The sequence below is a fragment of the Somniosus microcephalus genome, chromosome 3, assembly GCF_052327205.1.
Source record: "Somniosus microcephalus isolate GS21.2 chromosome 3, FLI_Smic_1.0, whole genome shotgun sequence".
NCBI classification, from domain to species: Eukaryota; Metazoa; Chordata; class Chondrichthyes; order Squaliformes; family Somniosidae; genus Somniosus; species Somniosus microcephalus.
The window spans coordinates 257,220,487-257,237,065 of record NC_140989.1 but is presented as its reverse complement, the minus strand read 5'-3'; the positions used below and the strand labels follow the sequence as shown (position 1 = coordinate 257,237,065).

At 45.9% G+C, this 16,579-nt stretch overlaps 2 protein-coding genes across 10 annotated transcripts in view; one reads left to right on the top strand and one right to left on the bottom strand.

The window, feature by feature from the left end:
* Nucleotides 1-1,653, bottom strand: part of ro60 (Ro60, Y RNA binding protein) — a 69,346-nt gene extending 67,693 nt beyond the window's left edge. For 5 of the 6 annotated variants that reach the window (XR_015077637.1, XR_015077636.1, XR_015077634.1 and 2 more), the window contains exon 1: nt 1,356-1,653. Coding sequence is in view for 2 of the 6 variants with exons in the window: in XM_085982376.1 (XP_085838502.1) it covers nt 1,356-1,361 (6 nt within the window). In the remaining 4 variants the exon portion in view is untranslated. The remainder of the gene's footprint in view (nt 1-1,355) is intronic. The other variant, XM_085982377.1, reaches the window with a different exon arrangement.
* Nucleotides 1,654-3,087: 1,434 nt separating this feature from the next.
* uchl5 (ubiquitin carboxyl-terminal hydrolase L5) overlaps nt 3,088-16,579 on the top strand; it is a 49,823-nt gene continuing 36,331 nt past the window's right edge. For 2 of the 4 annotated variants that reach the window (XM_085982372.1, XM_085982369.1), the window contains exons 1-2: nt 3,090-3,270; nt 6,874-6,937. In XM_085982372.1, coding sequence (XP_085838498.1) covers nt 3,162-3,270; nt 6,874-6,937 — 173 coding nt within the window. In that variant the 5' untranslated portion in view covers nt 3,090-3,161. Of the gene's footprint in view, nt 3,271-6,873; nt 6,938-16,579 lie in introns of all 4 variants that reach the window. The other 2 variants (XM_085982371.1, XM_085982370.1) reach the window with 2 other exon arrangements.

Here is a 16,579-nt window from a genome sequence, read left to right as displayed (position 1 = left end):
AGACTAACTGGAAGCACTTTCCCCCCACAAGGACACCTTCTATTGCACTTGAAAGTGTTTTTTTTTTCCAAAAATAGATTTGCACTAAGACGTGAATGATTTAATGTGCAGAATAATCTGTATATACTTTGCATATACACAAACAGTTGCAACATGGCAAAAGGTTTACAGTACCATCATAACAAACCACACACACGGAGAACATTTTCTAAACTGTGGTGTAAAATTACTTGGACAACTCAAATGGGCAAATTTGCAGTGTGTTAATGCTGATAGGGTTATAAAAAGTACAATATACAGTTATATTAAAAGGAGAAAATAATTGAAACCAGGCCTCCTTTGCATGATGGTTTCAATATTTTCTAACTCAAGATTTTAAAATCAAAATCATTTTGCCCCCACCAGGAAATCTTGCAATTCAGTTTAGGTATTAGCAAGACACATACTAATCTATAGTTAGTGAAATAACTGTAAATAAGTATCCTGATCATTCTTGGATGCCAAGCAGGAACTGTGAATCATTTCTAACTCAGCAGCAGTGAGTATATGGCGATCCAAAAGCAAAAGATGGATTTATTTCTACAGGCTGGGAATGGCACTATCCCTTTTTAAATGTCCTTATTTCAATATTCTGATGTCAATACAATATATGATGAGTACCAAAACAATCTGTAATGTACTACAAGAATTCAGAAGGTAACAGGACATGAACTGCACCACCATTCGACATAGTATCAAGTTCCTACTCTTGGCCAACTATTCTCACTTAAAATTACTGGACTTCAAACATTATTGCTTAAGGACACCTTTATATTATTTACATCATCAAGTTAACCGTTCAAGATCTATGATCCAGTCAAAATTGTGTCATTAGTAAAGGGATTTGGAACTTTTCAGCCCTTTTAAGGTTTGAATTTCAAAGGCTTTGCAATAATGGAAATGAAAACACTTAACTTGATAACATTTTTAATTGTGTATATAAAGCCGGCTTTGCACAGCAATGTGGAAATCATGTGGTAAATGGTCCAATTTTCTGATCGCTATTGCCAGAAAAAAATTAATTTATATCTCTAAAAGCCAGGGATCGGTTCCTGGATTCCTTACCATAACAAAAGTTTTAAGTATCAAATCACACTATTAACGTTTGTGATGAATATATATTGTACGGTGCACCTATAAAGGAAATGTAAACATCATTCAGCCCCAGGACCATGGCAGGCCTCCCTGCTCCCAGTCATCAGCAAATGAATCACGACGACCGCTCTCGGTCCGCTGGTTCTGGGGGAGGGAGTTAAACCCCGGTTAAACGGACCAATTATCCACGGCGACACCAGAAAACGCTGTCTAGAGATTACCTCCATGTCGCGATCTCTACCGTTGGAGAGGTCTCCGGTGAATGTGCACAGAGCGCCCGGGGACCCCCGCCGTCCGTTACCACAGCGACATCCGGGCTTCCACTCGCCCTGATGTCATCGCCAGCCAATCGCCTTCTCCGCGCTCCCAACTCCGCAGCGCCACCCGCAGCCACACGGGGGACGGTCGCAGGGTCCAGCAGTGTGTGAACATCTTTACCCCACAGGTCACAAACAACAGCTCCTAGTGCTCACAAGACAGATACAGATGAAGGAGGCCATCGAGTTCATCTTAGCTTATCCAGAAAAAAAACTTTACACTCCCCCCCCCCCCCAAGCAGGGCATCCAGTGTTTTATATATTATTTTTCTCCCTGGATTTTAAAAGGAAGAACTCGTGTTTGTACAGGACCTTTCACAACCTCAGCAAGTCCCAAAGTGCTTGACGGCCTAGCTAAGACGGTAATTTACAGGTCCAGGATGGGTTTGTTCCATTGGGGGAGGGGGAGGGACTGGCTGTTGCTCTGTCTATCTGCCTGCCTGCCTCTCTTCCGCAGTATTCATCAGGAATGAGGGACTTCAGTTACGTTGATAGACTGGAGAAGCTGGGGTTGTTCTCCTTGGAGCAGAGAAGATTGAGAGGAGACTTGACAGAGGTGTTCAAAATCATGAGGGGTCTGGATAGGGTAGATAGAGAGAAACTGTTCCAATTGGCAGAAGGGTCGAGAACCAGAGGACACAGATTTAAGGTGATTGGCAAAAGAACCAAAGGCAACATTAAAAAAAACTTTTTTTACACAGCGAGTGGTTAAGATCTGGAATGCACTGCCTGAAAGGGTGGTGGAGGCAGACTCAATCTTATCTTTCAAAAGGGAATTGGATAAGTATCTGAAGGAAAAAAAATTGCAGGGCTATGGGGAAAGGGCAGGGGAGTGGGACGGGCTGAGGGTTGGCACAGGCTCGACGAGCCAAATGGCCTCCTTCCGTGCTGTAACCATTTTATGATTCTATATAACCATCTGCCTCTAACCACCCCATCCAGTCGCAACAGCCTTTCTTCCCATTTCCAATATTTTTATAACAAATTAAAAAATTTTAAAAAGCACAATTTTTTAAATGTCTCTATGATTTCCTGGGTGGCTCACAGCAATGTCCAAGAGATTAATCTTTAAATCTTGGAGACCCTAGGACAATCTTGGCGGGTTGGCAACGATAGGATTACTTTGGATACTAATTATTTATTAGGTCTCCAGCCCCTTGACCTTCAGAGACTTGAGCACAAAAATCTAGGCAGACACTCCAGTGCAGCACTGAGGGAGTGCTGCACTGTCCAAGCTGCCGTCTTTCGGATGAGACGTTAATCTGAGGCCCTGTCTGCTCGCTCAGGTGGACGTAAAAGATCTCATGGCACTATTTTGAAGAAGAGCAGGGGAGTTATTCTCGGTGTCCTGGCCAAGATATATCCCTGGATCAATATCACTAAAACAGATTATCTGGTCATTATCACAGTGCTGTTTGTGGGAGCTTGCTGTGCCCAAATTGGTTGCTGTGTTTCCTACATTGCAACAGTGACTACACCTCAAAAAAAGTACTTCGTTGTCTGTAAAGCGCTTTGGGACGCCCTGAGGTCGTGAAAGGTCTTTCTTTCCCTATTGTCACCTCCCTCCCTCTCTCTCAGCCCTGCTGTCTGCCGGTTGCCTTGGAAACTACGTGTACGTACGTGCGCAGGCCAGCCCGGTTCGCGGGGTCTGCCGGGAAGGGTGTGAAGTCCTCCTGCACTCCCGGAGTCTGCGCCCTGGTTCAGGGATTAATGAGCGCAGTGGGATCGGCGCGCGCTGCAGAAATGGCGGGGAGCGCTGGGGAATGGTGCCTCATGGAAAGTGATCCTGGAGTTTTCACAGAGCTGATCAAGGGCTTCGGTATGGCCAAACCCTCCCCCTCTTCGCGTTGTTTGAGCTGCAGCGGGTGGTGAGGATGGAGTCGGCGGGCAGTCACACTTAGTGAGAGCGGTGTTCTTGCTGCTGTTGCCTTTGGCCTGCGTGCTGCAGCCCTGAGCCTGGGGCTAGCTGCAGGGCCACTTATGCTAGTTTCCATTGCAACCTGTCAACAGGAAAGGAGAAATGACCATCTCTTGAGCATTAAATTTAGTCGCATCATCATCCTGATTTAGTATTTCTTCCTGGGTATTTTGTTTCTTTTTGGTTGTAATAGTTTACCCAGGCCTAGGTAGCCCTCGTTACAGTTGTTGCTATGTCAATTTAGGCCGAATATTTAAGCTTTCTTTCATCTAGTAAGTACCATCAGTCCCTTCGGAAGATAACAGGCAATTTTTCAGCGATGCAACAGAACTTTAATGTTGTAAATATTGATCTCTCACACCGATTTCAAGGCCACATTAAGAAAAAGTTTGATCAGTATTGTGCCTCACTTGTAAGTGTATATTTTGAATGAAAACTCGACCAAGTTTAAAATGCTATCCAGGTTAATTGACTGACTGACAAACGTTTAATTGACAAAATTAAGTAACCAGTTGATTTATCTTTAAGCCAGCACTTTTAAACAAGTACTGTACTATTTGCACCTATATGGTGAATTACTTTCTGCAGTACAGTGACTGTTATGTGGACAAATTATCTCTTTTTATTCTGTGTAAAAGATCAAGAACACTAATAGTGAAGCAAATTTAATTTTTTATTTTCATTTTGGCTTATTAATGTTTGTATATTGATTAGTGAATTCTGCAACATTATTTGCTGCTATAAGTATGATTACCCCGAAGCATACGAGAGAATGGGCCTTACTCTAAACATCCGTAAGACAAAGGTCCTCTACCAACCTGCCCCCGCCACACAATGCTGCCCCCTGATTATCAAAATCCATGACAAGGCCTTGGACAATGTGGACCACTTTCCATACCTCGGGAGCCTACTGTCAACAAGGACAGACGTCGACGATGAAGTCCAACACCGCCTTCAGTGTGCCAGTGCAGCCTTCGGTCGCCTGAGGAAGAGAGTACTTGAAGACCAGGACCTCAAACCCGGCACTAAGCTCATGGTCTACAGGGCAGCAGTGATACCCGCCCCGCTGTATGCCTCGGAGACATGGACCATGTACAGCAGGCACCTCAAAGCACTGGAGAGGTACCACCAACGCTGCCTCTGCAAGATCCTGCAAATCCATTGGCAGGATAGGCGCACCAACGTCCGTGTTCTTGCTCAGGCCAACATCCCCAGCATCGAAGCTTTGACCACGCTCGATCAGCTCCGATGGACGGGTCACATTGTCCGCATGCCCGACATGAGACTCCCAAAACAAGCGCTCTACTCGGAGCTCCGGCATGGCAAGAGAGCCCCAGGCGGGCAGAGGAAACGCTTCAAGGACACCCTCAAAGCCTCCTTGAAAAAGTGAAACATCCCCATTGACACCTGTGAATCCCTGGCCCAAGACCGCACAAAGTGGAGGAGAAGTATCCGGGAAGGCGCCGAACACCTCGAGTCTCTTAGCCGGGAGCGAGCGGAAGCCAAGTGCAGGCAGCGCAAGCACCCCACCCACCCGCCCCTTCAACTACCGTCTGCCCCACCTGTGACAGAGACTGTAGGTCCCGCATTGGACTAATCAGTCACCTGCGAACTCATTTTTAATGTGGAAGCAAGTCATCCTTGGTTCTGAGGGACTGCCTAAGAAGGAGAAGATTAAAAACACAAGTTACACAATGACCTTCAGAAGTGCTGATATAAATAGTATTTCACAGTTCTTCAGGAATTTTGATATGCCATTTAAACTTACAAAGTAGCACTAGAAATACATTAGAGTGTGTGGGTTAGTGAAATGCTAAAGGTAGGCAATTGTCTTTAATAACATAATTGGAACGTCAAAGCAGTGGTGCACCTTTGTTTTGATGTCCTAATTGCCTCATTATATAAAATCAAGCAAGTGGAGGAACTCTGTTGTGATATTGTGAGAAAGGGCTAAATGGAGGTAATGCTTCTCTGTCGAGGTAGGGAGGGAAGTCATCTCTGGGTCATTCTCGAGTACCTAGCAGCTGGTTGAGAGTGGCATTGGTGGGAGCCTGGTAGGAATTACAGTGTTAACTATGATTTAGCATCTGGTACAAATTTTGGGTCTGCATTCAATATTCTTTCAGTGTCACCTGACTCTTAAGGAGCTCTGCCCTTTGATGGTCACCAATTTATATTTACTGCTGAACATTTAGTCATATAGCATAACTAGAAGGGCAAGCACCTTGTTTTTTTGAACTGATGTCATTTTTGCAAGTGTCGCCATGTATGTTTCTCCTTCTGAAAGGTGGTCTGATGGCCATTTTAGTGAGGTGCCAATTCGAAATTCACAATTTTAAGTGAATTAACAGGAGCAGATACAATGGACATCAAGAATATTAACACTTCTAGTAACAAAATTATAAAACATATCTCACGGTCTCTTAACAGGCTAAATACAACTTTTCTCACTCTTGTGCTCTCTTTCTCTCTCTATCGTGCTCTCTTTATCTTATGCCATCTCTCCCACTAGGGGAATGGGCAAAACAATGGCAAATGCCATTTAACCTAGATAAAAGCAGTGTCATGCATGTAGGTAGAACCAACACAGAATATACTTATTTACAGGATACTGAAAGTGGTTGAGAGGGAAAAGGCTCTAAGTGTTATTGAGCACAGATCACTGAAGGTTCACAACCAATGCAGAGAAGCTGTAGCCAAACAAAACAGGGTATTGAGTTGTATTAATAGCACCATTCAGTACAAATCAAAGGTCACCAGTCTGTCATTATACAGGTCTTTGGTTAGATGTTATCTGGAGTATAGCACCCAGTTATGGTTCCCTCACATGGTAGGTGATAGTGGCTTTGGAAAAGGCTCAAAGGAGAGCTACAAGGATCATTCCTAGCTTAAAGAACCTTTAGTTACTCAGATAGGTGTATAGAGCTGGGTCTATTTACTTTAGAGCAGCGTAGAATCAGGGACAACCTGATACAGGTATATAAAATAAAGGAAAGGGTGGGATTGCGTGCCAATTGATAGATTATTTTAGTCTGACAGATTGGGGAGGACCAGGGGACATGTATTTAAACTACGCAAAAGTAGGAATAGGCTAGATGTTAAGCAGTCCTTCTGTTCCCAGAGAATAGTGAGCCTCTGCAATGCATTGCTGGAGATTGCTTTTTATATAGAAGGTAAATGGATTAATAGTTAACGTGCACTTGGTCAATGTGATCTCCTGGACTGGTTTTTGATCGCCTGAAGGGGTTGGGGAGGAATTTTGCAGAGTTTTTCTCCCCTTATACGCCATGGTTTTTCTCTTTTTTGCCTCTCCCAGGAGATGACCTGATTGCGTGGGAGGGGGTAGGAAGTGTCCAGTCATGATGCCCCAGGCATCGTGAGTGTGGGCAGTCTTGGTGGCCCAGCAGGTCTTTTCTGTCTGTCATGTTCGGATGGAATGCATAAAAGAAAACTCGAGTATTAAACAAAGTGGACCAATATTTAACTGCAGTGCTTTTTTTTCAGGGTGTAAAGGTGTTCAGGTGGAAGAAATATGGAGCCTGGAACCAGAAAACTTTGACAAGTTAAAGTAAGTATCCAGATCTGAGCAAAATACCATCTGTAAAACTAGTATTCAATTGAAAAGCGTGCTAGTGTTTCAGCTCTGGTTTAGCTTGACATACAAAGAAAAAATCAACACTGGGTTAAGGGAAGATCAATGTTGGTGGTAAACAAAAGTGTGGTGTTGCATTTTGGTAGGAAGAATGAGGAGAGGCGTTATAAACGAAATGGTACACTGTTAAAGGGGGTGCAGGAATAGTGAGACCTGGGGGTGTACGTACACAAATCTTTGAAGGTGGCAGGACAAGTAGAGAAGGCTTTTGAAAAGGCATATGGGATCCTTGGCTTTATAAACCGAGGCATAGATAACAAAAGCAAGGAAGCTATGCTAACCCTTTATAAAACACAGGTTAGGCACCAGCTGGAGTATTGTGCCCAATTCTGGGCACCACACTTTAGGAAGGATGTCAAGTCTTGGGGTGCTGAATAGATTTACTCGAATTGTACCAGGGATGAGGGACTTCAGTTACATGAAGAGACTGGAGAAGCAGGGGTGGTTCTTCTTAGAGCAGAGAAGGTTAAAGGGAGATTTAATAGAGGTGGTCAAAATTATGAAGGGTTTTGATAGAGTAAATAAGGAAAAACTGTTTTCAGTGGCAGCAACTAGAGGACACAGATTTAAGGTAATTAGCAAAAGAACCAGAGGCGAGATGAAATTTTTTTTACTCAGTGAGTTGTGATGATCTGGAATGCACTGCCTGAAAGGGTGATGGAAGCAGATTCAATAATCACTCTCAAAAGGGAATTGGATAAATACTTGAATGGGAAAAAATTTGTGGGGCTTTGCACAATGTTTCCTTTTTTTTTGGGACAGCGCGACCCATTCAAAAATCCTCACATGCATGGTTTTTGCATTTAAAAGCTGGTCAGCTGGCTACGCGACCACGCAGCATAAAGGGAAGGTTGGCTAAGGGTAGGGAAATGTGACTAATTGGATAGCTATTTCAAAGAGCCAGCACAGGCACGATAGGCTGACTGGCCTCCTTTGTGCTGTGTCATTCTATGATTCTATGATATTATTAGCTACAGGAATAAAATCTGTGCTATACTTGTCAGAACAGAATTCCTGACATAGAAACATAGAAGATAGGAGCAGGAGTAGGCCATTCGGCCCCTCGAGCCTGCTGCGCCATTTAATGAGATCATGGCTGATCATCCAAACTCAGTACCCTGTCGCTGCCTTCTCCCCATATCCCTTGATCCCTTTAGCCTTAAGAAATATATCTAACTCCTTCTTGAATATATTTAATGAATTGGCCTCAACTGCCTTCTGTGGTAGAGAATTCCACAGGTTCACCACTCTCTGGGTGAAGAAATTCCTCCTCATCTCTGTCCTAAATGGCTTACCACTTATCCTTAGACTGTGATCCCTGGTTCTGGACTCCCACCATCGGGAACATCCTTCCTGCATCTAGTCTGTCTAGCCCTGTTAGAATTTTATAAGTTTCAATGAGATCCCCTCTCATTCTTCTAAACTCCAGCAAGTAAAAGCCCAATCAACCCAATCTCTCCTCGTACGTCATTCCTGCCATCCCAGGTATCAGTCTGGTGAATCTTCGCTGCACTCCCTCCATGGCAAGAACATCCATCCTCAGATAAGGCGACCAAAACTGCACACGATACTCAAGATGTGGTCTCACCAAGGCCCTGTACAACTGCAGCAAGACATCCTTGTTCCTGTACTCGAACCCTCTCGCTACGAAGGCAAACATACCATTTGCCTTCTTAACTGCCTGCTGCACCTGCATGCTTACCTTCAGCGACTGGTGCACAAGAACACCCAGGTCTCATTGGCAATAGATTGGGAGAAGGGGAAGTGCATTCAGATAATCTGCCTTCCTGTTTTTGCCACCAAAGTGGATAACCTTGCATTTATCCACATTATACTGCATCTGCCCAATCACCCAACCTGTCCAAATCATACTGGAGTTTCTCGGCATCATCCTCACAGCACACACGCCCACCCAGCTTTGTGTCATCTGCAAACTTGGAGATATTACATCTAGTTCCCTCGTCTAGATCTTTAATATATATTGTGAATAGCTGGGGTCCTAGCACCGATCCTTGCGGTACCCCACTAGTCACTGCCTGCCACTCGGAAAAAGAGCCGTTTATTCCAATTCTTTGCTTCCTGTCTGCCAACCAGTTCTCTATCCAAGTCAGTACCTTACCCCCAAATTCCATGTGCTTTAACTTTACATTCTAATCTCTTATGCGGGACCTTATCGAAAGCCTTCTGAAAGTCCAAATACACCACATCCACTGGTTCTCCCTTATCTATTCTACCAGTTACATCCTCAAAAAATTCCAGTAGATTAGTCAAGCACGATTTACCTTTTGTAAATCCATGTTGACTTTGTCCGATCCTGTCACTGTTTTCCAGGTGCTCTGCTATTACATCTTTTATAATGGACTCTAGCATTTTCCCCACTACTGATGTCAGGCTTACCAGTCTATAATTCCCCGTTTTCTCTCTACCACCTTTTTTGAATAGTGGGGTAACATTAGCTACCCTCCAATCCATGGGAACTGTTCCAGAGTCTATAGAATTTTGGAAGATGACCAGCAATGCATCTACTATTTCTAGGGCCACTTCCTTAAGTACCCTAGGATGTAGATTATCAGGCCCTGGGGATTTATCGGCCTTCAATCCCATCAATTTCCCTAACAATACTGATTTCATTCAGTTCCTCCCTCTCATTAGACCCTATGTTCCCCGACATCTCTGGGAGGTTATTTGTGTCCTCCTTTGTGAAGACGTTCTGGTCAGCAATTTTGCACGGTAACCTTTCTCCAACTCCTAGTTTTAATAGGCACTGAGGGTTTTGGTGAGAATTCATGTTTGCTTAGCTGTGTTTGATGGTGGAACTGCATAATCTAATGGCAATGATTTATCACACTATTGTGAAAGAAGTAATCTGACTCTTTGCCTTGGCCTCACCTGTTTCTAATGTGTGCTTTGACACACCAAATTTATACAAATCGTCGCAACAGGAAGTAAGGTTTGTGGACTTGAAGTTCATGCCCTGCAGAGCGATTTTTAATATCCTCTTTTTATAGTGGATATAAATACTATTTGGGCCATGTCAAAAATAAGTTTAAAAAAAAATCTAACCAAAGCTTCATATCCTTGATTCAACCTTCATAACATACTCTGGCTGTAGGTTTCTCTGCAATCAATTACAAATGATTTTTTTGTGGCACTGATGCCATAATCATTTAATCCTTCCATCTGAGTTTCAGCATGCATCAATGGTGTGGAGTACTCCTCCAGTTTATACAAAAGTGACCAACAATTGAATAAATCCACCGCATAATATTAAGTGTCTATTATTAAATAGATAAAAATGCCCTTGAAAGATTGTAATATAGTCATCTGATCTTGATATTCTGCTAACAGTTGTATATATAAAAAACAACTAGACCTTTGCAATTGTGGTTAGTGATTTGGATACATAAGCACATCCATTACTTGAACATTAAGACCTTTTCTGAAGCTTTCAAAACACAATTTTTCTCTCATCTGCAAACAAATTTGTTCAGAATATTCCAAAGTAGAACTAGAAACATGTGTAGAAAATTTCATGATTGATTATGTTCTTGGGACCAGCAAAGCCAAAATATATACCAGTTTTATTTATTTTTTCCCCACAGTAATGTTTAAGTCCTCGCTTTTCCAGTGCTCCTTAAGCATTTGATTTATAAATTCAGAACCACTGACGATCCTGATGTTTTGTCGACAAGACAGACATGAACATGCTTTTTTAGTCTCTAATTTGCATTTTGACGTAATATACTTCATTGGGAAATACTACAGCCTGATATAAGTGCAATACTGCTCAAAATACTGAATTGATGTTGAACTAGAAAGGTACACTCTTCATGGTGGTTTAATGTGTTAAATATTTGGTTAATAAATTCAGTTACAGATTCAGAGTTTCGTAACCGGTTTTAACAAATCTTCAACAAATTAACATGCATTTGTGGCGGAACCACCAGAGGATTACAGACAATTGTATATAATTCCTTTTACAGCAATGTAGTACAGCTGGGGGCTGCACCTTTAATGTATCTGTTAACTGTACTAGGGCTTCTTTCCTGTACTCCGCGTGATGACGTCATGCCGTCCGTCACGTGATCTCAACGGCGGGAAGAACGTCATGACGTCAGAGCTCGGAACCTGCTAGCAGTTGAGCTCAGAACCTTCTAGCAGTTTCCAGAGAGGCTTTCAAGCAGACGAGACCTATTTGCATTGTATCCTACAGTTTCCTGTACAGCTTCGTTTGTTAATTAAATTTTATTGTTTTTGATTTTCTGAGTTGATCTCAATTCTTCGGCTGGGAACCCCAGTTCCTACATTGGTGACCCCGATTTCTTTGAACAATTTTCGTTGAAGTTACATCATGGACACGAACGCCGTCACCCTCAAACTGCCGCAATTTTGGGAGCAACAACCGGCCGCGTGGTTTTTCCAGGCGGAAGCCCAATTTGCAATCCGGGGAGTAGCAGCGGATTCGACCCGTTATTATTACGTGGTTTCCGCCCTCGACAGCGCCACGGCCTCGCGGGTCATCAGCCTCCTCGAGAGTCCACCGAACGATGGCAAGTACGAAGCTTTAAAAGCACGTTTACTGCAGATTTTCGGTCTGTCCAAGTCGGAGCACGCTCGCAGACTTATCTCCATGCCCGGCCTCGGGGACTCAAAACCCTCAGAGCTCATGAGCCAAATGCTCACGCTTTTGGGCTCGGAATCGCAATGTTTTCTGTTCCGCGAGCTGTTTCTCTGTCAACTACCAGAGCCAGTACAGACGGCCTTGGCCAATTCCGTGATCACGGATTGTGCTGAACTCGCCGCGGAAGTGGATAAAATAATCACCGTTTCACAACAATCTTGTGCAGCCACGAGGCACCCATCCCCCACAAGAGCGAATCCGACGACGACTCCTGCAGGCTGGTGTGCGTACCACGCTCGTTTCGGCACGAAGGCCAGAAATTGCCGTCTGCCCTGCAGTTTCTCACCAAAAAAAAAACTACCTCAAACCAGCGGTTTCTGAGAAGATCAATAAGGTCTAAGGGATGCGCCGGAGTTGCGATGGCCGTCGGGTCCGCAGGGAAACTCCTATACATTACAGACTCCCTGTCAGGGTGACGTTTTCTCTGTGATACTGGCTCCCAGTGCAGTATCCTACCAGCGTCGAAGTTAGATCTTCCGGCGGTCAAGGTCCCCCCCCCCCCCCTCGAGGCAGCCAATGGTGCGGCCATTCGCACGTTCGGAAAGCGTAGGGTCCAGTTGAGTTTTGGCGGCCAACGTTTTGTTTGGGAGTTCATCACGGCAAAAGTCTCACAGGCCATCCTGGGGGCAGATTTCTTCTGCGCAAACGGGTTTCTCGTCGACGTCCGACACTGCCGGCTAATCAGTGCCTCCACTTTCACTCGGTCCCCTGCCACTGTCTTGGTCAGTTGCCTGTGCAGTCCCATCTCCAAATGAGTTCTCTCGTCTTCTCAGTGAGTTCCCTGAGCTCACCAGGCCCACATTTTCTTCTTCAGTCGCGAGGCACGGTGTGGTGCACCACATTACCACAACAGGATCCCCCGTTTATGCGAGAGCTCGAAGGCTGGAACCTGGTAAACTCGCGGCCGCCAAGGCGGAGTTCCATACAATGGAACGCCTGGGTATTATCCGACGTTCGAATAGTCCTTGGTCCTCGCCATTACACATTGTTCCTAAGCCGGGCGGCGGATGGCGACCATGCGGCGACTACAGACGCCTGAATGAGGCTACCACACCGGATCGGTGCCCAATTCCTCACATTCAGGATTTTTCGGCTCACCTGGCAGGGAATTCCATCTTTTCCAAAGTAGATCTCGTCCGAGGCTATCATCAAGTGCCCGTGCATCCTCAGGACGTCCCTAAAACTGCCGTCATCACACCTTTCGGGCTCTTTGAGTTCCTTCGTATGCCGTTTGGGCTGAAGAATGCAGCACAAGCCTTCCAACGTCTCATGGATTCCGTGTTGCACGATCTGCTGTCCATCTTGGTCTACCTAGACGACATCCTTATTGCCAGTAACAGCACGAAAGAACACATTACGCACTTGCGTACCCTTTTTTCTCGTCTCAGCCAACATGGCCTTTTTATCAACCCGGCCAAGTGCCAGTTTGGGTTGCACAGCATTGATTTCCTGGGACACAGAATCACCTCAGAAGGCGCCGTCCCGCTGGCCACGAAGGTGGAAGCAGTCACCTCGTTCCCTCTCCCTCAGACCGTCGGGGCCCTCCAGGAATTTCTGGGAATTGTCAATTTTTATCATCGGTTCGTCCCCAAGGCGGCATTGTTGATGCAACCTTTGTACGAGGCCCTCAGAGGTAAATCGGGCAAAGACCCGATCAATTGGACACCCCAGATGGACCAGGCTTTCCTCGACACTAAGAACGCTTTGGCTGCTGTGACCATGTTGGCACATCCCCTTCCGGGCGCAACCATTGCCCTTACCACCGACGCATCTGATTATGCCATCGGGGCAGTACAGGAGCAGTGGGTCGACGGCACATGGCAACCACTGGCTTTCTTCAGCCACCAATTGCAGAAGAACGAACGCAAGTATAGTACTTTTGATAGGGAGTTGTTGGCATTGTTTCTGGCCATCCGCCATTTTCGCTTCCTACTGGAAGGACACCCATTCACGGCTTTTGTAGACCACAAGCCACTTACTTGTGCGATGGCCGAGACAGCGGAACCATGGTCGGCACAGCAACAATGTCATCTTATGTACATATCTGAATTTACAACCGACATACAACATGTCTCGGGCAAAGACAACCTGGTGGCGGATTGTCTCTCCCGGGCCCAGCTCCACGCAGTACACCTGGGAGTCGACTATGTTGGTTTGGCAAAAGAACAGAAGGCAGACCCTGAAGTGCAGGCATACCGGACCGCACCTTCCAGCTTACAAGTGGCTGATGTCAGTTTCCAGGCCGCAGGGACCACACTCCTGTGTGACATCTCGATGGGCGTCCCATGTCCAATTGTTCCAGTCGAATGGCGCAGGAGAATTTTCAACACTATCCACGGGTTGTCACACCCTGGCATGAGAGCATCACAACGACTCATGGCAAAGAAATTCGTCTGAAAGGGCATGCATCTCGACGTCCGTGACTGGACCAATACCTGCGTGAGTTGCCAGAAGTCCAAGATACAACGCCATGTTAAGGCCCCAGTCGCCACTTTTCCGGTTCCGGAGCATCGATTCAACCATGTGCACGTGGACCTGGTTGGTCCTCCCCCCTTCCTCTTGCGGGTACCCTCACCTCCTCACCGTGGTAGACTGCACCACCAGGTGGCCAGAGGCAATTGCTTTGGTTGCCACCACAGCGGCAGACGTCTCCAGAGCCTTCATCTCGTCGTGGGTAGCTCGGTTCGGGGTACTGGCTGACAGCTCCGACCGGGGGCCTCAATTTACCTCTGAGCTTTGGAACGCCGTAGCTCAAGGTTTGGGCACCAAGCTTCATCGTATCACCGCCTACCATCCACAGGCGAACGGTCTGTGTGAAAGATTCCACAGGTCCCTTAAAGCCGCACTGCATGCTAGTCTCCGTGGGCCTAGTTGGGTGGACAGGGTCCCTTGGATGCTGCTAGGTCTTCGCACGGCGCCTAAGGACGACCTGCATTCTTCTTCAGCAGAGCTAGTTTACGGCCAACCACTGAGTGCCTGACGATTTTCTTCCTCCTCACACGGAACCCTGGTCCCCAGCTCAGCAGCTCGTCAGCCACCAGGAAGCGGCTAGGAATTTCATCCCAGTGCCTACGTCGCATCATGACCTGCAGCGCTCCCATGTCCCGGTGGATCGTAAGAGCGCAGAATACGTGTTCATTCGGCAGGATGCTCGCAAAAACCCGCTCAAACCGTCTTACACAGGTCCGTTCCGCGTCATCTCGTCAGGTGACAAGTCCTTCACAGTCAACGTCAGCAGTAAGCCTGACCACATCTCCATCGACCGGTTGAAACCGGTGCATCTGGATCTGAGCGAACCAGTCGTCACCGCTCAGCCGCCTCGTCGTGGTTGTCCACCATCGACTGCCGGTCCAGTACAGCCACAGTCATCTACCGAGTCGCCAGTGCCCGCCTCACCGGGTCGACCACAGCCGGCCTCCTCTTCTCCGCCTGCGGCGTCATCCCAACCACAGCCAACGGCCAGTTCGTCTTCTAGCGCTCCATTCCAGCTGCCGGGGTATCGCAGTCGATCGGACAGACTCGTCAGACCCCCTTCTCGCCTTATCTTCTCTGTTAAAAGCAATTCTGGGGGGGCGCATGTGGCGGAACCACCAGAGGATTACGGAGAATTGTATATAATTCCTTTTACAGCAATGTAGTACAGCTGGGGGCTGCACCTTTAATGTATCTGCTAACTGTACTAGGGCTTCTTTCCTGTACTCCGCGTGATGACGTCATGCCGTACGTCACGTGATCTCAACGGTGGGAAGAACGTCATGACGTCAGAGCTCGGAACCTTCTAGCAGTAGAGCTCGGAACCTTCTAGCAGTTTCCAGAGAGGCTTTCAAGCAGACCAGACCTATTTGCATTGTATCCTACAGTTTCCTGTACAGCTTCGTTTGTTCATTAAATTTTATTGTTTTTGATTTTCTGAGTCGATCTCAATTCTTCGGCTGGGAACCCCAGTTCCTACACATTTATATTATTTTCAAAAAAAACTGTTGGTAAGAAAACTGTTTTTCCAGTGTTCTGTCTTTTGACCTACAGTATTTTTGCAGTGAGGAAGATTTAGACTATGAAGAGCAGCAGATGCAATTTCAAGATGCATTTCAAATTTACATTAGAATAGCTATTCCAGTTCATAGATGGGCCCTGTTAGCTCATTGGGTAAATGCGTCAAGTGGTGAGCCACACAGATAGGAAAGTTTCAAGTTTCTGGTCTTTGCTGTGTTGGTAGTTCAGGTGGGGGGTGGGGGGGGTGGGGATGGGCGGAGATGATGTGCTGCAGCAGACCAGGATTCTTGCTCTTGATTGTGGACTGCCAGCTTTTGCTGGAAAGTATGTGGAAGTTACCTGAAGACAAGATTGGGTTGAGCTCTGTGTTTTCTGCCACCGCCAAAAGTTAAAATCTGCACTTAAGTTTATAACTTCAATAAAATAAATATTTCTGGGGGTGGAGGGAAGAAAATCATGAAACATACCCAGGAAGTTAACTGTTATATTTTAGAATTCCTAGAACCCGAGTTGGTTCCATTAGCATTTGCCGTCCCTCTAGAGGGCTACAACTCTCCGAATTCACCAATGTTCCTATCGGCATATACTGTAAACTACAGCTCCCAAAATGCAGCTTAGGGCTGTCACCTTGGAATGGATGCCACGATGGTGCTTACGAGCAGGAAGTTGTGATGTGCTCTGTAACTGGTTAGTGGTCCATTAAAAATAAATTTTGAATACACATTTCAAGCCTACTGGGACGTCCAGTTTGTTAGCCTTGTTCACTGGTGGAAAAAGCCTGAAAGATAGTAATAGTGTTTAAAAACCCAGAGTAACCATTATTAGAACAGTTATAGCTGCCAAAAAATGTGTTGTGTATAAAACAACAGACTAGGAACAACAGA